The sequence below is a fragment of the Ambystoma mexicanum genome, chromosome 13 (assembly GCF_040938575.1).
Source record: "Ambystoma mexicanum isolate Mex_15411 chromosome 13, UKY_AmexF1_1, whole genome shotgun sequence".
Classification (NCBI taxonomy): domain Eukaryota; kingdom Metazoa; phylum Chordata; class Amphibia; order Caudata; family Ambystomatidae; genus Ambystoma; species Ambystoma mexicanum.
The window spans coordinates 775,783,250-775,808,493 of NC_090938.1; the positions used below are offsets into that span (position 1 = coordinate 775,783,250).

General features: G+C 58.1%; 1 protein-coding gene across 1 annotated transcript in view; it reads left to right on the plus strand.

Moving 5' to 3' along the window:
- Positions 1-11,261: 11,261 nt before the first annotated feature.
- LOC138520573 (tripartite motif-containing protein 12A-like) overlaps positions 11,262-25,244 on the plus strand; it is a 45,532-nt gene continuing 31,549 nt past the window's right edge. Inside the window, exon 1 of the mRNA XM_069632910.1 lies at positions 11,262-11,682. Coding sequence (XP_069489011.1) covers positions 11,269-11,682 — 414 coding nt within the window. The 5' untranslated portion in view covers positions 11,262-11,268. The remainder of the gene's footprint in view (positions 11,683-25,244) is intronic.

A 25,244-nucleotide genomic window follows, 5' to 3' on the forward strand; every position in this document is an offset into this window, starting at 1 on the left:
AGAATACCTAGTTGTTATAATTCAGCTTTATTAAGAGAGAAACCAAATGTCAGGTAACTGCTGTGGCTTGTGCCTTATTCATTTTTGAGATGGTGGGAATTGTCTGTGTGCGCTGCTAACACCCGTCTGATCGGCACTCAGAAGGAAGCTGGGCAAGCGCACATGCACGCCGTTTAGAGGGAACATTGCTGTGGGGTAAGCAAACTCTCTCTTGGATGGGGCAGCTAAATACCCTAAAAATGAATTTCCTTCCCACAGTTTCTTTTTTGATCCAAATGTTGCTGATTAAGATACCAGAATCGATGTTGGGGGTGTCAAAGGGACAGATGTTGTGTTTTCTATGGCAGGGGAAAACATGGAGGGTGACTTATGAGACATTAATTCTACATAAAGAAATGAGAGGGGTCGTCCTCCCAGACCTGGGTACACACTGCAGGGCAGCACAGTTGAGGGTGCTACTCCTATTCTCCTCCTCCTTTCTATCTCTACTCTCCACATTACTACTACTACTCTCCCCTCCCAACTACTGCGACTCTCCACTCCACCCACACCTTCTCCCAGTCACTCTCCTTTCACTCCCCCAGTTACCTTCTTATTCACTCTCACTCACCCCTACTCTGATAGTCTCACTCTCACGCCTTGCACGCACACTCGCACCCAAGTGCCACTTTTTCTCACTAAACAGTACCTCACCTTGCACACTTCAGCAATCCTTCTACAGTCTCCTCTGCACTGTCCTTCCTCCGCTTTGTCTTTTGGTCCTTCTTCTCCTCCCTTGACTTCCTCCGAACAAACCACACCGTCCTGTTTCTTGGTGCCTTTTATCCTCCTCCTTCCCCCTCCATTGGGTCACTTCCAGAGCTCGTTCCCTGGGCCAACCGCTGTCTTTCGCCCCGCCAGGTGTGGCATTACAGTTAAGCAAAGACATATAATGGGTGTTAAGCCCCGCCCCCCTTTTTGAACACAGGTCCGCCAGTATTCAGGAATGGCGGCCTACTCTCAACAAAGGCAATGTCCCTGTTCGTAATGGGCTCAGAATGGTGATTGTCGCTTGGCTGTATGGACTGTTCCATGGCACCATTGCAGGTATATTTAATGCATGTGGCACGTAGAGCACTGGGATCGCTGCTTCGCTCTAAGGTCCTGTTGCAGGTAAAATGAGTGCCTGTGGTGCACAGGCAGCTGGGATCGCCACTTCAAGGTGTAGACCACTCCACAGTCCTGCTGAAAGTAAAATGCACTGGAATTACTTTGATGCAGGGAATGCTCTGCCGGTTTATCATTTCTCGCTGTCTGTCTCCGGGTTGGGTTGCTCGTTCTTTCTTCATCAGATTGTGCAATACAGGTATGAGGCAAGAAAAGGTGGTACTAATTTCAGACATACTTGCACATGTGGAAGGGACAGGGACTGGGCCCGTCCCGGCTCTCACAGTCCACCTATGAGGTAGGACTGGCCCGGGTGAAACCCTGGTAGGCCTCCCACCCACCCCAGCCTGAGAGGGGTCCACATCCCCTCTTGACAGGGCCAGGTTCCTTACCCCATCACATAAGAAAATGCAATGAATAAAATAAAATATTTGGGAGAGTTGTGCTTAGAGCACACACGTGGGGACGCTGTTGAAACAGACAATATTTTATTTCTGAGAGGCCCTGAATGTACATGAGCGACAGGCAGAGCAAAATCACAGTCATGTTTAGGAGGTCGTGCAGCGATAAGTGGGATTATTTAGTACATACAGGAAAGCCCACAAGGCAATGCAAGCAGGACGTTAACCTCTACCCGGGGTGCTGGTGCACCCAGTGACGTGTTAGACATCACCAAAGAAGGCATGTTTAGGTGCCTGAGACGCAGAACTGGGATCACATGGTGCTAGACCCCGGATGAGGTCTTGTTGCATGTAATGGTGAGATCCGCTGTCAATGGTGGTCTGTATCGTGTGGATAGGCCGAGCAAATAGTGCAGGTCTCATATACAGCGGCAAAACCAAGCACTCCGAAGTGGCAAGGATGCTCTGTTAGGAAGTACGTTAATGTAATATCGTACTGACTTTTCTGTATACTCCTCATTGTGTAAAACCCTATAAAAACCCCGATGTTTTTGTGCTTGGCGGCCACATTTTTGGGACAGTGATATTCTGCCAGTTTCTCTATTTCTGCGCAGCTGTATGGAAATACATCCTGCCTCTTGCATTCCTGCTTGGGTCGCAGCTGTATGGAAAAACATTCTGCCTCTAGCAAACTGCACTGTATCTGCAACTGGGCCACTCTCACCGACCCCGGTCCTGGGCCCAGCCACTCTCCACTTGCACTGCCTCCCTGGCAACCCCTGCACTGCGGGACTGTCTCTGTATCCCTACAGCCCCCCCTTCCCAGCACTTGTCTGCACTTACCTTGCACTTGCCACCAACTGGCCCTTTTTATTTATTTTATTCTACTTACCTTGTACTGCACTTTCCGCCTACCCTGCCCCATGCACTTTCTCCCTTCCCCCGACCCCTGCACTTGCGCGATCTGTATGACACCTGGCCTAGTAGGATCGTTGTCTGTCTTCCCCTTGTTCCCCCCTCCCTGCCTCGTCGCGCCTTGAAACACTTGTGTATAGGCGCGTTACAAATGCCATATCATATCATATCATATAATTGCTGCCTGGGTCGCAGCTGCATGGAAATATATCCTGCCTCTAGCATTGCTGCCAGGGTTGCAACTGTATGGAAATACATCCCACCTCTAGCATTGCTGCCTTGGTCGCAGCTGAATGGAAATACATCCCGCCTCTAGCATTGCTGCCTGGGTCGCAGCTGTATGGAAATACATCCCGCCTCTAGCATTGCTGCCCGGGTCGCAGGTGTATGGAAATACATCCCGCCTCTGGCATTGCTGCCTGGGTCGCAGCTGCATAGGAATACATCCCACCTCTAGCATTGCTGCCTGGGTCGCAGCTGCATGGACATATACATCCTGACTCTAGCATTGCTGTCTGGGTCGCAGCTGCATGGAAATACATCCAGCCTCTAGCATTGCTGCCTGGGTCGCAGCTGCATTGACATATATACTGCCTCTAGCATTGCTACCTGGGTTGCAGCTGCAAGGAAATACATCCCGCCTCTAGCATTGCTGCCCGGGTCGCAGCTGCATGGAAATACATCCCGCCTCTAGAATTGCTGCCTGGGTCGCATCTGCATGGGAATGCATCCCGCCTCTAGCATTGCTGCCTGGGTTGCAGCTGCATGGGAATGCATCCCGCCTCTAGCATTGCTGCCCGAGTCGCAGCTGCATGGGAATGCATCCCGCCTCTAGCATTGCTGCCTGAGTCGCAGCGGCATGTGAATGCATCCCGCCTCTAGCATTGCTGCCCGGGTCGCAGCTGCATGGGAATGCATCCCGCCTCTAGCATTGCTGCCCGAATTGCAGCTGCATGGGAATGCATCCCGCCTCTAGCATTGCTGCCTGGGTCGCAGCTGCATGGGAATGCATCCCGCCTCTAGCATTGCTGCCCGGGTTGCAGCTGCATGGAAATACATCCCGCCTCTAGCATTGCTGCCCAGGTCGCAGCTGCATGGAAATACATCCCGCCTCTAGCATTGCTCCCTGGCTCGCAGCTGCATGGAAATACATGCTGCCTCTAGCATTGCTGTCTAGGTCGCAGCTGCATGGAAATGCATCCCGCCTCTAGCATTGCTGCCTGGGTCGCAGCTGCATAGGAATAAACCCCACCTCTAGCATTGCTGCCTGGGTCGCAGCTGCATGGACATACATCCTGTCTCTAGCATTGCTGTCTGGGTCGCAGCTGCATGGAAATACATCCAGCCTCTAGCATTGCTGCCCGAATCGCAGCTGCATGGGAATACATCCCACCTCTAGCATTGGTGCCTGGGTCGGAGCTGCATGGAAATACATCCTGCCTCTATCATTGATGCCTGGGTCGCACCTGCATGGGAATGCATCCCGCCTTTAGCATTGCTGCCTGGCTCGCAGCTGCATGGGAATGCATCCCGCCTCTAGCATTGCTGCCTGAATTGCAGCTGCATGGGAATGCATCCCGCCTCTAGCATTGCTGCCTGAGTCGCAGCTGCCTGGGAATGCATCCCGCCTCTAGCATTGCTGCCCGGATCACAGCTGCATGGGAATGCATCCTGCCTCTAGCATTGCTGCCCGAATTGCAGCTGCATGGGAATGCATCCGGCCTCTAGCATTGCTGCCCGGGTCGCAGCTGCATGGGAATGCATCCCGCCTCTAGCATTGCTGCCCGGGTCGCAGCTGCATGGAAATACATCCCGCCTCTATCATTGCTCCCTGGCTCGCAGCTGTATGGAAATACATGCTGCCTCTAGCATTGCTGTCTAGGTCGCAGCTGCATGGAAATGCATCCCGCCTCTAGCATTGCTGCCCGGGTCGCAGCTGCATAGGAATAAATCCCACCTCTAGCATTGCTGCCTGGGTCGCAGCTGCATGGACATACATCCTGTCTCTAGCATTGCTGTCTGGGTCGCAGCTGCATGGAAATACATCCAGCCTGTAGCATTGCTGCCCGAATCGCAGCTGCATGGGAATAAATCCCACCTCTAGCATTGGTGCCTGGGTCGGAGCTGCATGGAAATACATCCTGCCTCTAGCATTGCTGCCCGGGTCGCAGCTGCATGGGAATACATCCTGCCTCTAGCATTGATGCCTGGGTCGCAGCTGCAAGGGAATGCATCCCGCCTCTAGCATTGCTGCCCGGGTCGCAGCTGCATGGGAATGCATCCCGCCTCTAGCATTGCTTCCCGAATTGCAGCTGCATGGGAATGCATCCCGCCTCTAGCATTGCTGCCCAGGTCGCAGCTGCATGGGAATGCATCCCGCCTCTAGCATTGCTGCCCGGGTCGCAGCTGCATGGAAATACATCCCGCCTCTAGCATTGCTGCCCAGGTTGCAGCTGCATGGAAATACATCCCGCCTCTAGCATTCTGGCTCGCAGCTGCATGGAAATACATGCTGCCTTTAGCATTGCTGTCTAGGTCGCAGCTGCATGGAAATGCATTCCGCTTCTAGCATTGCTGCCCGGGTCGCAGCTGCATAGGAATAAATCCCACCTCTAGCATTGCTGCCTGGGTCGCAGCTGCATGGACATACATCCTGTCTCTAGCATTGCTGTCTGGGTCGCAGCTGCATGGAAATACATCCAGCCTCTAGCATTGCTGCCCAAATCGCAGCTGCATGGGAATACATCCCACCTCTAGCATTGGTGCCTGGGTTGGAGCTGCATGGAAATACATCCTGCCTCTAGCATTGCTGCGCGGGTCGCAGCTGCATGGGAATACATCCTGCCTCTAGCATTGATGCCTGGGTCGCAGCTGCATGGGAATACATCCTGCATCTAGCATTGCTGCCTGGGTCGCAGCTGTATGGAAACACATCCTGCCTCTAGCATTGTTGCCTCGCTCGCAGCTGCATGGAAATACATCCTGCCTCTAGCATTGCTGCCTGGGTCGCAGCTGCATGGAAATACATACTGCCTCTAGCATTGCTGCCTGGGAATACATCCTGCCTCTAGCATCGCTGCCTAGGTCGCAGTTTCATGGGAATACATCCTGCCGCTAGCATTGCTGCCTGGGTCGCAGCTGCATGGGAATACATCCCGCGTCTAGCATTGCTGCCTGGGTCGCAGCTGCATGGGAATACATCCTCCTGCTAGCATTGCTACCCGGCTCGCAGCTGGATGGGAATACATCCTGCCTCTAGCATCGCTGCCCGGGTCGCAGCTGCAGGGGAATGCATCCCGCCTCTAGCATTGCTGCCCGGGTCACAGCTGCATGGGAATGCATCCTGCCTCTAGCATTGCTGCCCGAATTGCAGCTGCATGGGAATGCATCCCGCCTCTAGCATTGCTGCCCGGGTCGCAGCTGCATGGGAATGCATCCCGCCTCTAGCATTGCTGCCCGGGTCGCAGCTGCATGGAAATACATCCCGCCTCTATCATTGCTCCCTGGCTCGCAGCTGTATGGAAATACATGCTGCCTCTAGCATTGCTGTCTAGGTCGCAGCTGCATGGAAATGCATCCCGCCTCTAGCATTGCTGCCCGGGTCGCAGCTGCATAGGAATAAATCCCACCTCTAGCATTGCTGCCTGGGTCGCAGCTGCATGGACATACATCCTGTCTCTAGCATTGCTGTCTGGGTTGCAGCTGCATGGAAATACATCCAGCCTGTAGCATTGCTGCCCGAATCGCAGCTGCATGGGAATAAATCCCACCTCTAGCATTGGTGCCTGGGTCGGAGCTGCATGGAAATACATCCTGCCTCTAGCATTGCTGCCCGGGTCGCAGCTGCATGGGAATACATCCTGCCTCTAGCATTGATGCCTGGGTCACAGCTGCAAGGGAATGCATCCCGCCTCTAGCATTGCTGCCCGGGTCGCAGCTGCATGGGAATGCATCCCGCCTCTAGCATTGCTGCCCGAATTGCAGCTGCATGGGAATGCATCCCGCCTCTAGCATTGCTGCCCGGGTCGCAGCTGCATGGAAATACATCCCGCCTCTAGCATTGCTGCCCAGGTTGCAGCTGCATGGAAATACATCCCGCCTCTAGCATTGCTCCCTGGCTCGCAGCTGCATGGAAATACATGCTGCCTTTAGCATTGCTGTCTAGGTCGCAGCTGCATGGAAATGCATTCCGCTTCTAGCATTGCTGCCCGGGTCGCAGCTGCATAGGAATAAATCCCACCTCTAGCATTGCTGCCTGGGTCGCAGCTGCATGGACATACATCCTGTCTCTAGCATTGCTGTCTGGGTCGCAGCTGCATGGAAATACATCCAGCCTCTAGCATTGCTGCCCAAATCGCAGCTGCATGGGAATACATCCCACCTCTAGCATTGGTGCCTGGGTTGGAGCTGCATGGAAATACATCCTGCCTCTAGCATTGCTGCGCGGGTCGCAGCTGCATGGGAATACATCCTGCCTCTAGCATTGATGCCTGGGTCGCAGCTGCATGGGAATACATCCTGCATCTAGCATTGCTGCCTGGGTCGCAGCTGTATGGAAACACATCCTGCCTCTAGCATTGTTGCCTCGCTCGCAGCTGCATGGAAATACATCCTGCCTCTAGCATTGCTGCCTGGGTCGCAGCTGCATGGAAATACATACTGCCTCTAGCATTGCTGCCTGGGAATACATCCTGCCTCTAGCATCGCTGCCTAGGTCGCAGTTTCATGGGAATACATCCTGCCGCTAGCATTGCTGCCTGGGTCGGAGCTGCATGGGAATACATCCCGCGTCTAGCATTGCTGCCTGGGTCGCAGCTGCATGGGAATACATCCTCCTGCTAGCATTGCTACCCGGCTCGCAGCTGGATGGGAATACATCCTGCCTCTAGCATCGCTGCCCGGGTCGCAGCTGCAGGGGAATACATCCTGCCTCTAGCATTGCTGCCAGGGTCGAAGCTGCAGGGAAATACATCCTGCCTCTAGCATTGCTGCCTGCGTGGCAGCTGCATTGGAATACATCCCTCTTCTAGCATTGCTGCCTGGGTCGCAGCTGCATGGGAATACATTCCGCCTCTAGCATTGCTGCCTGGGTCGCAGCTGCATGGAAATACATCCTGCCTCTAGCATTGCTGCCTTGGTTGCAGCTGCATGGAAATACATCCTGCCACTAGAATTGCTACCTGGGTCGCAGCTGCATGGAAATACATCCTGCCTCGAGCATTGCTGCCCGGGTCGCAGCTGCAGGGGAATACACCCCGCCTCTTGCATTGCTGCATGGGTCGCAGCTGCATGGGAATACATCCTGCCTCTTGCATTGCTGCCCTGGTCGCTGCTGCAGGGGAATACATCCTGCCTCTAGCATTGCTGTCTGGGTGGCAGCTGCATGGAAACACATCCTGCCTCTAGCATTGCTGCCTGGGTGGCAGCTGCATGGAACCACATCCTGCCTCTAGCATTGCTGCCTGGGTCGCAGCTGCATGGAAATACATCCTGCTTTGAGCATTGCTGCCCAGGTCGCAGCTGCAGGGGAATACATCCTGCCTCTTGCATTGCTGCCTGTGTCGCAGCTGCATGGAAATACATCATGCCTCTTGCATTGCTGCCTGGGTCGCAGCTGAATGGGAATACATCCTGCCTCTAGCATTGCTGCCCGGGTCGCAGCTGCATGGGAATACATCCCGCCTTTAGCATTGCTGCCTGGGTGGCAGCTGCATGGAAATACATCCTGCCTCGAGCATTGCTGCCCGGGTCGCAGCTGCAGGGGAATACACCCCGCCTCTTGCATTGCTGCATGGGTCGCAGCTGCATGGGAATACATCCTGCCTCTTGCATTGCTGCCTGGGTCGCAGCTGAATGGGAATACATCCTGACTCTAGCATTGCTGCCTGGGTCGCAGCTGCATGGAAAAACATCCTGCCTCTAGCATTGCTGCCCGGGTCGCAGCTGCATGGAAATACACCCCCCCTCTAGCATTGCTGCCTGGGTCACAGCTGCATGGGAATACATCCCGCTTCTAGCATTGCTGCCTGGGTCGCAGCTGCATGGAAACACATCCTGCCTCTAGCATTGCTGCCTGGGTCGCAGCTGCATGGGAATACACCCCCCCTCTAGCATTGCTGCCTGGGTCACAGCTGCATGGGAATACATCCTGCCTCTAGCATTGTTGCCTGGGTCACAGCTGCATGGGAATACATCCCGCCTCTAGCACTGCTGCCTGGGTCACAGCTGCATGGAAATACAACCCCCCTCTAGCATTGCTGCCTGGGTCACAGCTGCATGGGAATACATCCTGCCTCTAGCATTGTTGCCTGGGTCGCAACTGCATGGGAATACATCCCGCCTCTAGCACTGCTGCCTGGGTCGCAGCTTCATGGGAATACATCCTGCCTCTAGCATTGCTGCCTGGGTGGCAGCTGCATGGAAACACATCCTGCCTCTGGCATTGCTGCCTGGGTCGCAGCTGCATGGGAATACACCCCCCCTCTAGCATTGCTGCCTGGGTCACAGCTGCATGGGAATACATCCTGCCTCTAGCATTGCTGCCTGGGTCACAGCTGCATGGGAATACATCCTGCCTCTAGCATTGTTGCCTGGGTCGCAGCTGCATGCAAGGCATCCTGCCTCTAGCATTGCTGCCTGGGTGGCAGCTGCATGGAAACACATCCTGCCTCTGGCATTGCTGCCTGGGTCGCAGCTGCATGGAAAAACATCCTGCCTCTAGCATTGCTGCCCGGGTCGCAGCTGCATGGGAATACATCCCGCCTCTAGCATTGCTGCCCGGGTCGCAGCTGCAGGGGAATACACCCTGCCTCTTGCATTGCTGCATGGGTCGCAGCTGCATGGGAATACATCCTGCCTCTTGCATTGCTGCCTGGGTCGCAGCTGCATGGGAATACACCCCCCCTCTAGCATTGCTGCCTGGGTCACAGCTGCATGGGAATACATCCCGCTTCTAGCATTGCTGCCTGGGTCGCAGCTGCATGGAAACACATCCTGCCTCTAGCATTGCTGCCTGGGTCGCAGCTGCATGGGAATACACCCCCCCCCCTCTAGCATTGCTGCCTGGGTCACAGCTGCATGGGAATACATCCTGCCTCTAGCATTGTTGCCTGGGTCGCAGCTGCATGGGAATACATCCCGCCTCTAGCACTGCTGCCTGGGTCGCAGCTTCATGGGAATACACCCCCCTCTAGCATTGCTGCCTGGGTCACAGCTGCATGGGAATACATCCTGCCTCTAGCATTGTTGCCTGGGTCACAGCTGCATGGGAATACATCCCGCCTCTAGCACTGCTGCCTGGGTCACAGCTGCATGGAAATACAACCCCCCTCTAGCATTGCTGCCTGGGTCACAGCTGCATGGGAATACATCCTGCCTCTAGCATTGTTGCCTGGGTCGCAACTGCATGGGAATACATCCCGCCTCTAGCACTGCTGCCTGGGTCGCAGCTTCATGGGAATACATCCTGCCTCTAGCATTGCTGCCTGGGTGGCAGCTGCATGGAAACACATCCTGCCTCTGGCATTGCTGCCTGGGTCGCAGCTGCATGGGAATACACCCCCCCTCTAGCATTGCTGCCTGGGTCACAGCTGCATGGGAATACATACTGCCTCTAGCATTGCTGCCTGGGTCACAGCTGCATGGGAATACATCCTGCCTCTAGCATTGTTGCCTGGGTCGCAGCTGCATGCAAGGCATCCTGCCTCTAGCATTGCTGCCTGGGTGGCAGCTGCATGTAAACACATCCTGCCTTTGGCATTGCTGCCTGGGTCGCAGCTGCATGGAAAAACATCCTGCCTCTAGCATTGCTGCCCGGGTCGCAGCTGCATGGGAATACATCCCGCCTCTAGCATTGCTGCCCGGGTCGCAGCTGCAGGGGAATACACCCTGCCTCTTGCATTGCTGCATGGGTCGCAGCTGCATGGGAATACATCCTGCCTCTTGCATTGCTGCCTGGGTCGCAGCTGAATGGGAATACATCCTGACTCTAGCATTGCTGCCTGGGTCGCAGCTGCATGGAAAAACATCCTGCCTCTAGCATTGCTGCCCGGGTCGCAGCTGCATGGAAATACACCCCCCCTCTAGCATTGCTGCCTGGGTCACAGCTGCATGGGACTACATCCCGGTTCTAGCATTGCTGCCTGGGTCGCAGCTGCATGGAAACACATCCTGCCTCTAGCATTGCTGCCTGGGTCACAGCTGCATGGGAATACATCCCGCCTCTAGCATCGCTGCCTGGGTCGCTTATTGGATTACCTCGGAAGTGGAATCAGGAAAAACTGTGCAGACCCACAATTTGTGACCACACACCGTTTGCACAATAAAGACGCTAAACATGAGGCTAATGCGTTTCACGGTGCTATGCAGTGTTAAATACAAAACTCTGGACAGTGCTCCGAAGCAGCTCTACAACTCATGGCGCTTGAAAACACACCAACAAAAAGAAGACATTATGTGCGTGAAAAAATTGGTTGAAACTGCATTTTAAAAGCTTTCTGCAGGGGGAACCCCTCGAAATCCTCCCCCTTCCAGGGATTGCTCTTGCCTACTCGCGGTAATGAGATGGGGTGAGGAGGGGGCTCTTCTCAAGCATTTTCCAAGGTCTCTTTTTGTTCCAAGTCCACACCAGTGCCTGCTCAACTGAGGACACGCCCACCCAGCTTGATAGGCATGTCCCACAGCCAGTAAATACCTCGCGCTCCTCCTGGGTGTTTAAGGAAGGAGAAGGGACTGACACGCCCCCTTCAGGGGCTCTGATGAGAAAGGAAACTGAAAGTAAAACATTTTTTTGCAGCTGAGCAGGAACATGGCCGCAGCCGCCCCACTCCAGGGGCTGAAGGAGGAGGCCACCTGCTCCATATGCCTGGAATACTTCACAGAGCCGGTGTCTGTGGAGTGTGGACATGCCTTCTGCCTGTCCTGCATCACTCAGTGCTGGGAGGCACTGGAGGCAAACTTCCCCTGCCCTCAGTGCAGGAAAACCTCACAGAACAAAACCCTCCGACCCAACTGGCAGCTGGCAAACATGGTGGAGATGTTAAAACAGCTCCACCTTCCCAATACGACCCCCCAGGAGGAGAATCTGTGCAGAGAACACGAAGAGAAACTGAAACTCTTCTGCGAGGATGACCAGAGAGCCATCTGTGTGGTCTGCAGCATGTCACGGGATCACAAGCCTCACACAGTGCTCCCCATCCAAGAAGCAGCCCAAGAGTACAAGGTATATGTGCTATAGGGACATGGAGAGGGATGGGTTCTTACACAGTCCTCCCCATTCCAGTGAATGCCCAGGAGTGCAAGGTATGTGTGCTATAGGCACATAGGTGAATTTACCATACAGTGCTCCCCATCCAAGAAGCAGCCCAAGAGTACAAGGTATGTGTGCTGTAGGCCATGCACATGGGTGGGGTCTCTGCGCAGTGCTTCCCATTCCAGCATCTGTCCAGGAGTTCAAGGTGTATGTGTAATATAGGGACACAGGGTTCTTACACAGTCCTCCCCATCCCAGCGCCTGCCCAGGAGTACAAGGTGTGTGTGCTGTAGGTCTGGGACATGGGGGGTTCTCACACAATGCTCTTCATTTCTGAGGCTGTGCAGGAGTACGTAGTTTGCACTATAGCCCTGGGGCGAAAGGAGGCGGTGCATAATGCTTCCCATTCCAGACACTAGTGTCCAGGATTACACAGTATGTGTGCTGTATGTAGGTCAAGGAGACTCGTGGGGGGCAGTCTCCCGGGGAAGATGGGTAACGTTGTGGATATGATGGCACTCATTATAGCCACAGTGTACCCCTAAAGGTGGAGGTCCAGCACGTGCAGCTGCACAGTGAAGAGAACCACACACCTGAGTGTGTGGCAGGTATCTCTGCAGCATAGAGCTCACACAGTGTGTCCTATAAAGAAGGGCCCAAGAGCACACTGTGTGTGACTTGACTGGTGGCAAAAGGCACCCTCAGAAGGGTGCCCAGGAGCACAAGTAGAGTATGTGAAAGAGCAGGAATCAAAGAGTCTGTCCAAAGTACCACAGTGTGCATTAGACAGGTCTGGGACCTTAGGGTGCACGCCGTATAGGAGGCTGACTAAGGGCACACAATGCATATTATGTGAAGGGTCTGAGCTCACAAAGGTCACAGTGTGGTCTATAGTAAGATACTCAAGAGCACACGATGTTCATATGGCAAGCTTGGGACCAAAGGGTTGCCACAGAATAAGGCTGACCAAATGTACAAGATGCATATGTGACCAGACAGGAACCACATATCCCACGATGCCCTCGCCCCCAGAGAGCACACATGCCATGGATAGAACCTATGTACATGATATGCGCTGGTTTCAGAATCAGGTGCTGGGTGGGGGCTGCCCAAGAGTACACGTGATGAATGTTCCATGTCTTGGGATCCTAAGGCTCCTGGTGAGTGGGGGCTGCCCAAGAGTACAGAGGGTGTACGTGGCATGTCTTGGGAACCTAAATTTCCTACTGAGTTCCAGGATGCCCAACAGTACAATGGTGTCTGGCATGTTTGGGACCTTGCATCTCATACTTTGTGGAGGCTGCCACAGAGTGCAGGTTGTGTGTGTGGCATGTCTTGGTCAGTAATGCACTGCACGGCTGCTGCTATTCCCCATTATGGAATCCCACAGGATATGCAGTAATTATGCATGGACAGTGGCTGCAGCTTTACATGCCAGTATTAACTCCATGTCAAAGCAGCAGATTGTTGGTGTGGGTTCCAAACCCATAAACTGGCAAAGTGGTGGCCTGGCTTCCAATGAGGCCCTTCCTTTAAGGAAATACATAAATGGAGGTTGTTCACGAATTAACCCTTAAAATGTCACTTATTTTGACTGCAGACCCACTTTTGACTCGAGACCTGTTTCCCCACTGCTCGACTACAGCCCCCACTAGCCCCCACTTCACCCAATGGCGAGCTCTCTGCGGATGGGCAATGGACCCAGTCCTGGGGCACAGCCCCATCACATGCGAGGCTGGTGTTGCTCGACTGCAGCCCCCACTTCATCCGATGGCAAGCTCTCTTCAGATGGGCAATGGTTGGACCCAGCTGTGGGGTGCAGCCCCATCACATGAGAGGCTGGTGCTGCTCGACTGCAGCCCCCACTTCACCCAATGGCGAGCTCTCTGCAGATGGGACTTCACCCAATGGCGAGCTCTCTGCAGATGGGCAATGGTTGGTCCCAGCCCTGGGGCGCAGTCCCATCACATGCGAGGCTGGTGATGCTCGGCTGCAGCCCCCACTTCATCCAATGGTGAGCTCTTGGCAGATGGGACTTCACCTAATGTCGAGCTCTCTGCAGATGGGACTTCACCCAATGGCGAGCTCTCTGCAGATGGGCAATGGACCAAGCCCTGGGGCACAGCCCCATCACATGCGATGCTGGTGCTACTCGACTGAAGCCCCCACTTCACCCAATGGCGAGCTCTCTGCAGATGGGCAATGGTTGGATCCAGCCCTGGGGCGCAGCCCCATCACATGCGAGGCTGGTGCTACTCGACTGCAGCCCCCACTTCATCCAATGGCGAGCTCTCTGCAGATGGGCAATGGTTGGACCCAGCCCTGGGGCGCAGTCCCATCACATGCGAGGCTGGTGCTGCTCGACTTCAGCCCCACACTTCACCCAATGGCGAGCTCTCTGCAGATGGGCAATGGACCCAGCCCTGGGGCGCAGCCCCATCACATGCGAGGCTGGTGCTGCTTGACTGCAGCCCCCAACTTCATCCAATGGCGAGCTTTCTGCAGATGGGAATTCACCCAATGGCGAGCTCTCTGCAAAAATGGGCAATGGTTGGACCCAGCCCTGGGGTGCAGCCCCATCACATGCGAGGCTGGTGCTACTCGACTGCAGCCCCCCATTTCACCCAATGGCGAGCGCTCTGCAGATGGGCAATGGTTGGACCCAGCCCTGGGGTGCAGCCCCATCACATGCAAGGCTGGTGCTGCTCGACTGCAGCCCCCACTTCATCAAATGGCGAGCTCTCTGCAGATGGGACTTCACCCAATGGCGTGCTCGCTGCAGATGGGCAATGGTTGGACCCAACCGTGGGGCACAGTCCCATCACATGCGAGGCTGGTGCTGCTCGACTGCAGCCCCCACGTCATCCAATGGCGAGCCCTCTGCAGATGGGCAATGGTTGGACCCAGCCCCATCACACGCGAGGCTGGTGCTGCTCAGTTGCAGCCCCCCACTGGCGAGCTCTCTGCAGATGGACAGTGGACCCAGCCCTGGGGCACAGTCCCATGCGAGGCTCGTGCTGCTCGACTGCAGCCCCCACTTCCTCCAATGGTGAGCTCTCTGCAGATGGGCAATGGTTGGACCCAGCCCTGGGGCTCTGTCCCATCACATGCAAGGCTGGTGCTGCTCGACTGAAGCCCGCCACTTCACCCAATGGTGAGCTCCCAGCAGATGGGCAATGGCTGGATCCAGCCCTGGGGGGCAGCCCCATCACATGCGAGGCTCGTGCTGCTCGACTGCAGCCCCCCACTTCCTCTAATGGCGAGCTCTCTGCAGATGGGCAATGGTTGGACCCAGCACTGGGGCGCAGTCCCATCACATGTGAGGCGGGTGTTGCTCGACTGCAGCCCCCACTTCCTCCAATAGCGAGCTCTCTGCAGATGGGCAATGGACCCAGCCCTGAGGCGCAGCCCCATCACATGCGAGGCTGGTGCTGCTTGACTGCAGCCCCCAACTTCATCCAATGGCGAGCTTTCTGCAGATGGGAATTCACCCAATGGCGAGCTCTCTGCAGATGGGCAATGGTTGGACCCAGCCCTGGGGTGCAGCCCCATCACATGCGAGGCTGGTGCTACTCGACTGCAGCCCCCCATTTCACCCAATGGCGAGCGCTCTGCAGATGGGCAATGGTTGGACCCAGCCCTGGGGTGCAGCCCCATCACATGCAAGGCTGGTGCTGCTCGACTGCAGCCCCCACTTCATCAAATGGCGAGCTCTCTACAGATGGGACTTCACCCAATGGCATGCTCTCTGCAGATGGGCAATGGTTGGACCCAGCCGTGGGGCACAGTCCCATCACATGCGAGGCTGGTGCTGCTCGACTGCAGCCCCCACGTCATCCAATGGCGAGCCCTCTGCAGATGGGCAATGGTTGGACCCAGCCCCATCACACGCGAGGCTGGTGCTGCTCAGTTGCAGCCCCCCACTGGCGAGCTCTCTGCAGATGGACAGTGGACCCAGCCCTGGGGCACAGTCCCATGTGAGTCTGGTGCTGCTCGACTGCAGCCCCCACTTCACCCAATGGTGAGCTCCCAGCAGATGGGCAATGGCTGGATCCAGCCCTGGGAGGCTGCCCCATCACATGCAAGGCTCGTGCTGTTCGACTGCAGCCCCCACTTCCTCCAATGGCGAGCTCTCTGCAGATGGGCAATGGTTGGACCCAGCCCTGGGACTCAGTCCCATCACATGCAAGGCTGGTGCTGCTCGACTGAAGCCCGCCACTTCACCCACTGGCGAGCTCTCTGCAGATGGCCAATGGTTGGACCCAGCCCTGGGGTGCAGCCCCATCACATGCGAGGCTGGTGCTGCTCGACTGCAGCCCCCCACTTCCTCTAATGGCGAGCTCTCTGCAGATGGGCAATGGTTGGACCCAGCACTGGGGCGCAGTCCCATCACATGTGAGGCGGGTGTTGCTCGACTGCAGCCCCCACTTCCTCCAATAGCGAGCTCTCTGCAGATGGGCAATGGACCCAGCCCTGAGGCGCAGCCCCATCACACGCGAGGCTGGTGCTGCTCGACTGAAGCCCCCACTTCACCCAATTGTGAGCTCTCTGCAGATGGGCAATGGTTGGACCCAGCCCTGGGGCGCAGCCCCATCACATATGAGGCTGGTGCTACTTGACTGCAGCCCCCACTTCACCCAATGGCAAGCTCTCTGCAGCTAGTCAAGGGACCTAGCCTGGGGCGCAGCCCCATCACATGCGGGGCTGGTGTTCACCGACAGCAGCCCCCCACTTCACCCAATGGTGAGCTCTCTGCAGATGGGCAATGGACCCAGCCATGGGGCACAGCCCCATCACATGCGAGGCTGGTGCTGCTCGACTGCAGCCCCCGAACACCCCCACTTCATCCAATGGCTAGCTCTCTGCAGATGGGCAATGGTTGGACGCAGCCCCGTCACACGCGAGGCAGGTGCTGCTCGACTGCAGCCCCCCCTTCACTCAATGGCGAGCTCTCTACAGATGGGCAATGGTTGTAACCAGCCCTGGGGTGCAGCCCCATCACATGCGAGGCTGGTGCTGCTCGACTGCAGCCCCCACTTCACCCAATGGCGAGCTCTCTACAGATGGGCAATGGTTGCAACCAGCCCTGGGGTGCAGCCCCATCACATGCGAGGCTGGTGCTACTGGACTGCAGCCCCCACTTCACCCAATGGCGAGCTCTCTGCAGATGGGCAATGGTTGGACCCAGCCATGGGGCGCAGCCCCATCACATGCAAGGCTGGTGCTACTCGACTGCAGCCCTCACTTCACCCAATGGCGAGCTCTCTGCAGATGGGCAATGGCTGGACCCAGCCTTGGGGCGCAGTCCCATCACACGCGAGGCTGGTGATGCTCGGCTGCAGCCCCCACTTCCCCCAATGGTGAGCTCTCTGCAGACGGGCAATGGACCCAGCCCTGGGGCACAGCCCCATCACATGCGAGGCTGGTGATGCTCGGCTGCAGCCCCCACTTCACCCAATGGCGAGCTCTCTGCAGATGGGCAATGGTGGACCCAGCCCTGGGCCCCATCACATGCAAGGTTGGTGCTGCTCGAATGCATCCCCCCACTTCACCCAATGGCGAGCTCTCTGCAGATGGGACTTCACCCAATGGCGAGCTCTCTACAGATGGGCAATGATGGGAGCCCTGGTGCACAGCCCCATCCCATGCGAGGTGGGTGCTGCTTGACTGCAGCCCCCCACTTCACCCAATGGCGATCTCTCTGCAGATGGGCAATGGTTGGACCCAGCCCTGGGGCGCAGCCCCATCACATGCGAGGCTGGTGCTGCTCGACTGCAGCCCCCTACTTCATCCAATGGCGAGCTCTCTGCAGATGGGCAATGATTGGACCCAGCCCTGGGGCGCAGCCCCATTATGTGAGGCTGGTGCTACTCGACTGCAGTCCCCACTTCACCCAATGGCGAGCTCTCTACAGATGGGCAATGGTTGGACCCAGCCCTGGGGCACAGTCCCATCACACGCGAGGCTGGTACTGCTCAACTGCAGCCCCCACTTCACCCAATGGCGAGCTCTCTGCAGCTGGTCAAGGGACCTAGCCCTGGGGCGCAGCCCCATCACACACGAGGCTGGTGCTGCTCGACTGAAGCCCCCACTTCACCCAATGGTGAGCTCTCATCAGATGGGCAGTGGTTGGACCCAGCCTGGGGCGCAGCCCCATCACATATGAGGCTGGTGCTACTTGACTGCAGCCCCCACTTCACCCAATGGCAAGCTCTCTGCAGCTGGTCAAGGGACCTAGCCCTGGGGCACAGCCCCATCACATGCGGGGCTGGTGTTCATCGACAGCAGCCCCCCACTTCACCCAATGGTGAGCTCTCTGCAGATGGGCAGTGGTTGGACCCAGCCCTGGGGCGCAGCCCCATCACATATGAGGCTGGTGCTACTTGACTGCAGCCCCCACTTCACCCAATGGCAAGCTCTCTGCAGCTGGTCAAGGGACCTAGCCCTGGGGCGCAGCCCCATCACATGCGAGGCTGGTGCTGGTCGACTGCAGCCCCCGAACACCCCCACTTCATCCAATGGCTAGCTCTCTGCAGATGGGCAATGGTTGGACGCAGCCCCATCACACGCGAGGCAGGTGCTGCTCGACTGCAGCCCCCCCTTCACTCAATGGCTAGCTCTCTGCAGATGGGCAATGGTTGGACGCAGCCCCATCACACGCGAGGCAGGTGCTGCTCGACTGCAGCCCCCCCCCTTCACTCAATGGCGAGCTCTCTACAGATGGGCAATGGTTGTAACCAGCTCTGGGGTGCAGCCCCATCACATGCGAGGCTGGTGCTGCTCGACTGCATCCCCCACTTCACCCAATGGCGAGCTCTCTACACATGGGCAATGGTTGCAACCAGCCCTGGGGGGCAGCCCCATCACATGCGAGGCTCGTGCTGCTTGACTGCAGCCCCCCACTTCACCCAATGGCGAGCTCTCTGCAGATGGGCAATGGTTGGACCCAGCCCTGGGGCGCAGCCCCATCACATGCGAGGCTGGTGCTGCTCGACTGCAGCCCCCCACTTCATTCAATGGCGAGCTCTCTGCAGATGGGCAATGATTGGACCCAGCCCTGGGGCGCAGCCCCATTACGTGAGGCTGGTGCTACTCGACTGCAGCCCCCACTTCACCCAATGGCGAGCTCTCTACAGATGTGCAATGGTTGGACCCAGCCCTGGGGCGCAGTCCCATCACATGCAAGGCTGGTGCTGCTCGACTGAAGCCCGCCACTTCACCCAATGGCAAGCTCTCTGCAGATGGCCAATGGTTGGACCCAGCCCTGGGGTGCAGCCCCATCACATGCGAGGCTGGTGCTGCTCGACTGCAGCCCCCCACTTCCTCTAATGGCGAGCTCTCTGCAGATGGGCAATGGTTGGACCCAGCACTGGGGCGCAGTCCCATCACATGTGAGGCGGGTGTTGCTCGACTGCAGCCCCCACTTCCTCCAATGGCGAGCTCTCTGCAGATGGGCAATGGACCCAGCCCTGAGGCACAGCCCCATCACACACGAGGCTGGTGCTGCTCGACTGAAGCCCCCACTTCACCCAATGGTGAGCTCTCTGCAGATGGGCAGTGGTTGGACCCAGCCCTGGGGCGCAGCCCCATCACATATGAGGCTGGTGCTACTTGACTGCAGCCCCCACTTCACCCAATGGCAAGCTCTCTGCAGCTGGCAAGGGACCTAGCCCTGGGGCGCAGCCCCATCACATGCGGGGCTGGTGTACATCGACAGCAGCCCCCCACTTCACCCAATGGTGAGCTCTCTGCAGATGGGACTTCACCCAATGGCGAGCTCTTTGCAGATGGGCAATGGTTGGAGCCCTGGTGCACAGCCCCATCCCATGCGAGGCGGGTGCTGCTCGACTGCAGCCCCCCACTTCACCCAATGGCGAGCTGTCTGCAGATGGGCAATGGTTGGACCCAGCCCTGGGGCGCAGCCCCATCACATGCGAGGCTGGTGCTGCTCGACTGCAGCCCCCCAATTCATCCAATGGCGAGCTCTCTGCAGATGGGCAATGGACCCAGCCCTGGAGCGCAGTCCCATCACATGCGAGGCTGGTGCTGCTCGACTGTAGCCCCCACTTCACCCAATGGCAAGCTGTCTGCAGATGGGCAATGGTTGGACCCAGCCCTGGGGCGCAGTCCCATTACGTGAGGCTGGTGCTACTCGACTGCAGCCCCCACTTCACCCAATGGCGAGTTCTCTGCAGCTGGTCAAGGGACGTAGCCCTGGGGCGCAGCCCCATCACATGCGGTGCTGGTGTTCATCGACAGCAGCCCCCCACTTCACCCAATGGTGAGCTCTCTGCAGATGGGCAATGGACCCAGCCATGGGGCACAGCCCCATCACATGCGAGGCTGGTGCTGCTCGACTGCAGCCCCCGAACACCCCCACTTCATCCAATGGCTAGCTCTCTGCAGATGGGCAATGGTTGGACGCAGCCCCATCACACGCGAGGCAGGTGCTGCTCGACTGCAGCCCCCCCTTCACTCAATGGCGGGCTCTCTACAGATGGGCAATGGTTGTAACCAGCCCTGGTGCACAGCCCCATCACATGCGAGGCTGGTGCTACTCGACTGCAGCCCCCCATTTCACCCAATGGCGAGCGCTCTGCAGATGGGCAATGGTTGGACCCAGCCCTGGGGTGCAGCCCCATCACATGCAAGGCTGGTGCTGCTCGACTGCAGCCCCCACTTCATCAAATGGCGAGCTCTCTGCAGATGGGACTTCACCCAATGGCGTGCTCGCTGCAGATGGGCAATGGTTGGACCCAACCGTGGGGCACAGTCCCATCACATGCGAGGCTGGTGCTGCTCGACTGCAGCCCCCACGTCATCCAATGGCGAGCCCTCTGCAGATGGGCAATGGTTGGACCCAGCCCCATCACACGCGAGGCTGGTGCTGCTCAGTTGCAGCCCCCCACTGGCGAGCTCTCTGCAGATGGACAGTGGACCCAGCCCTGGGGCACAGTCCCATGCGAGGCTCGTGCTGCTCGACTGCAGCCCCCACTTCCTCCAATGGTGAGCTCTCTGCAGATGGGCAATGGTTGGACCCAGCCCTGGGGCTCTGTCCCATCACATGCAAGGCTGGTGCTGCTCGACTGAAGCCCGCCACTTCACCCAATGGTGAGCTCCCAGCAGATGGGCAATGGCTGGATCCAGCCCTGGGGGGCAGCCCCATCACATGCGAGGCTCGTGCTGCTCGACTGCAGCCCCCCACTTCCTCTAATGGCGAGCTCTCTGCAGATGGGCAATGGTTGGACCCAGCACTGGGGCGCAGTCCCATCACATGTGAGGCGGGTGTTGCTCGACTGCAGCCCCCACTTCCTCCAATAGCGAGCTCTCTGCAGATGGGCAATGGACCCAGCCCTGAGGCGCAGCCCCATCACATGCGAGGCTGGTGCTGCTTGACTGCAGCCCCCAACTTCATCCAATGGCGAGCTTTCTGCAGATGGGAATTCACCCAATGGCGAGCTCTCTGCAGATGGGCAATGGTTGGACCCAGCCCTGGGGTGCAGCCCCATCACATGCGAGGCTGGTGCTACTCGACTGCAGCCCCCCATTTCACCCAATGGCGAGCGCTCTGCAGATGGGCAATGGTTGGACCCAGCCCTGGGGTGCAGCCCCATCACATGCAAGGCTGGTGCTGCTCGACTGCAGCCCCCACTTCATCAAATGGCGAGCTCTCTACAGATGGGACTTCACCCAATGGCATGCTCTCTGCAGATGGGCAATGGTTGGACCCAGCCGTGGGGCACAGTCCCATCACATGCGAGGCTGGTGCTGCTCGACTGCAGCCCCCACGTCATCCAATGGCGAGCCCTCTGCAGATGGGCAATGGTTGGACCCAGCCCCATCACACGCGAGGCTGGTGCTGCTCAGTTGCAGCCCCCCACTGGCGAGCTCTCTGCAGATGGACAGTGGACCCAGCCCTGGGGCACAGTCCCATGTGAGTCTGGTGCTGCTCGACTGCAGCCCCCACTTCACCCAATGGTGAGCTCCCAGCAGATGGGCAATGGCTGGATCCAGCCCTGGGAGGCTGCCCCATCACATGCAAGGCTCGTGCTGTTCGACTGCAGCCCCCACTTCCTCCAATGGCGAGCTCTCTGCAGATGGGCAATGGTTGGACCCAGCCCTGGGACTCAGTCCCATCACATGCAAGGCTGGTGCTGCTCGACTGAAGCCCGCCACTTCACCCACTGGCGAGCTCTCTGCAGATGGCCAATGGTTGGACCCAGCCCTGGGGTGCAGCCCCATCACATGCGAGGCTGGTGCTGCTCGACTGCAGCCCCCCACTTCCTCAAATGGCGAGCTCTCTGCAGATGGGCAATGGTTGGACCCAGCACTGGGGCGCAGTCCCATCACATGTGAGGCGGGTGTTGCTCGACTGCAGCCCCCACTTCCTCCAATAGCGAGCTCTCTGCAGATGGGCAATGGACCCAGCCCTGAGGCGCAGCCCCATCACACGCGAGGCTGGTGCTGCTCGACTGAAGCCCCCACTTCACCCAATTGTGAGCTCTCTGCAGATGGGCAATGGTTGGACCCAGCCCTGGGGCGCAGCCCCATCACATATGAGGCTGGTGCTACTTGACTGCAGCCCCCACTTCACCCAATGGCAAGCTCTCTGCAGCTGGTCAAGGGACCTAGCCTGGGGCGCAGCCCCATCACATGCGGGGCTGGTGTTCACCGACAGCAGCCCCCCACTTCACCCAATGGTGAGCTCTCTGCAGATGGGCAATGGACGCAGCCATGGGGCACAGCCCCATCACATGCGAGGCTGGTGCTGCTCGACTGCAGCCCCCGAACACCCCCACTTCATCCAATGGCTAGCTCTCTGCAGATGGGCAATGGTTGGACGCAGCCCCGTCACACGCGAGGCAGGTGCTGCTCGACTGCAGCCCCCCCTTCACTCAATGGCGAGCTCTCTACAGATGGGCAATGGTTGTAACCAGCCCTGGGGTGCAGCCCCATCACATGCGAGGCTGGTGCTGCTCGACTGCAGCCCCCACTTCACCCAATGGCGAGCTCTCTACAGATGGGCAATGGTTGCAACCAGCCCTGGGGTGCAGCCCCATCACATGCGAGGCTGGTGCTACTGGACTGCAGCCCCCACTTCACCCAATGGCGAGCTCTCTGCAGATGGGCAATGGTTGGACCCAGCCATGGGGCGCAGCCCCATCACATGCAAGGCTGGTGCTACTCGACTGCAGCCCTCACTTCACCCAATGGCGAGCTCTCTGCAGATGGGCAATGGCTGGACCCAGCCTTGGGGCGCAGTCCCATCACACGCGAGGCTGGTGATGCTCGGCTGCAGCCCCCACTTCCCCCAATGGTGAGCTCTCTGCAGACGGGCAATGGACCCAGCCCTGGGGCACAGCCCCATCACATGCGAGGCTGGTGATGCTCGGCTGCAGCCCCCACTTCACCCAATGGCGAGCTCTCTGCAGATGGGCAATGGTGGACCCAGCCCTGGGCCCCATCACATGCAAGGTTGGTGCTGCTCGAATGCATCCCCCCACTTCACCCAATGGCGAGCTCTCTGCAGATGGGACTTCACCCAATGGCGAGCTCTCTACAGATGGGCAATGATGGGAGCCCTGGTGCACAGCCCCATCCCATGCGAGGTGGGTGCTGCTTGACTGCAGCCCCCCACTTCACCCAATGGCGATCTCTCTGCAGATGGGCAATGGTTGGACCCAGCCCTGGGGCGCAGCCCCATCACATGCGAGGCTGGTGCTGCTCGACTGCAGCCCCCTACTTCATCCAATGGCGAGCTCTCTGCAGATGGGCAATGATTGGACCCAGCCCTGGGGCGCAGCCCCATTATGTGAGGCTGGTGCTACTCGACTGCAGCCCCCACTTCACCCAATGGCGAGCTCTCTACAGATGGGCAATGGTTGGACCCAGCCCTGGGGCACAGTCCCATCACACGCGAGGCTGGTACTGCTCAACTGCAGCCCCCACTTCACCCAATGGCGAGCTCTCTGCAGCTGGTCAAGGGACCTAGCCCTGGGGCGCAGCCCCATCACACACGAGGCTGGTGCTGCTCGACTGAAGCCCCCACTTCACCCAATGGTGAGCTCTCATCAGATGGGCAGTGGTTGGACCCAGCCTGGGGCGCAGCCCCATCACATATGAGGCTGCTGCTACTTGACTGCAGCCCCCACTTCACCCAATGGCAAGCTCTCTGCAGCTGGTCAAGGGACCTAGCCCTGGGGCGCAGCCCCATCACATGCGGGGCTGGTGTTCATCGACAGCAGCCCCCCACTTCACCCAATGGTGAGCTCTCTGCAGATGGGCAGTGGTTGGACCCAGCCCTGGGGCGCAGCCCCATCACATATGAGGCTGGTGCTACTTGACTGTAGCCCCCACTTCACCCAATGGCAAGCTCTCTGCAGCTGGTCAAGGGACCTAGCCCTGGGGCGCAGCCCCATCACATGCGAGGCTGGTGCTGGTCGACTGCAGCCCCCGAACACCCCCACTTCATCCAATGGCTAGCTCTCTGCAGATGGGCAATGGTTGGACGCAGCCCCATCACACGCGAGGCAGGTGCTGCTCGACTGCAGCCCCCCCTTCACTCAATGGCTAGCTCTCTGCAGATGGGCAATGGTTGGACGCAGCCCCATCACACGCGAGGCAGGTGCTGCTCGACTGCAGCCCCCCCCTTCACTCAATGGCGAGCTCTCTACAGATGGGCAATGGTTGTAACCAGCCCTGGGGTGCAGCCCCATCACATGCGAGGCTGGTGCTGCTCGACAGCATCCCCCACTTCACCCAATGGCGAGCTCTCTACACATGGGCAATGGTTGCAACCAGCCCTGGGGGGCAGCCCCATCACATGCGAGGCTCGTGCTGCTTGACTGCAGCCCCCCACTTCACCCAATGGCGAGCTCTCTGCAGATGGGCAATGGTTGGACCCAGCCCTGGGGCGCAGCCCCATCACATGCGAGGCTGGTGCTGCTCGACTGCAGCCCCCCACTTCATTCAATGGCGAGCTCTCTGCAGATGGGCAATGATTGGACCCAGCCCTGGGGCGCAGCCCCATTACGTGAGGCTGGTGCTACTCGACTGCAGCCCCCACTTCACCCAATGGCGAGCTCTCTACAGATGTGCAATGGTTGGACCCAGCCCTGGGGCGCAGTCCCATCACATGCAAGGCTGGTGCTGCTCGACTGAAGCCCGCCACTTCACCCAATGGCAAGCTCTCTGCAGATGGGCAATGGTTGGACCCAGCACTGGGGCGCAGTCCCATCACATGTGAGGCGGGTGTTGCTCGACTGCAGCCCCCACTTCCTCCAATGGCGAGCTCTCTGCAGATAGGCAATGGACCCAGCCCTGAGGCACAGCCCCATCACACACGAGGCTGGTGCTGCTCGACTGAAGCCCCCACTTCACCCAATGGTGAGCTCTCTGCAGATGGGCAGTGGTTGGACCCAGCCCTGGGGCGCAGCCCCATCACATATGAGGCTGGTGCTACTTGACTGCAGCCCCCACTTCACCCAATGGCAAGCTCTCTGCAGCTGGTCAAGGGACCTAGCCCTGGGGCG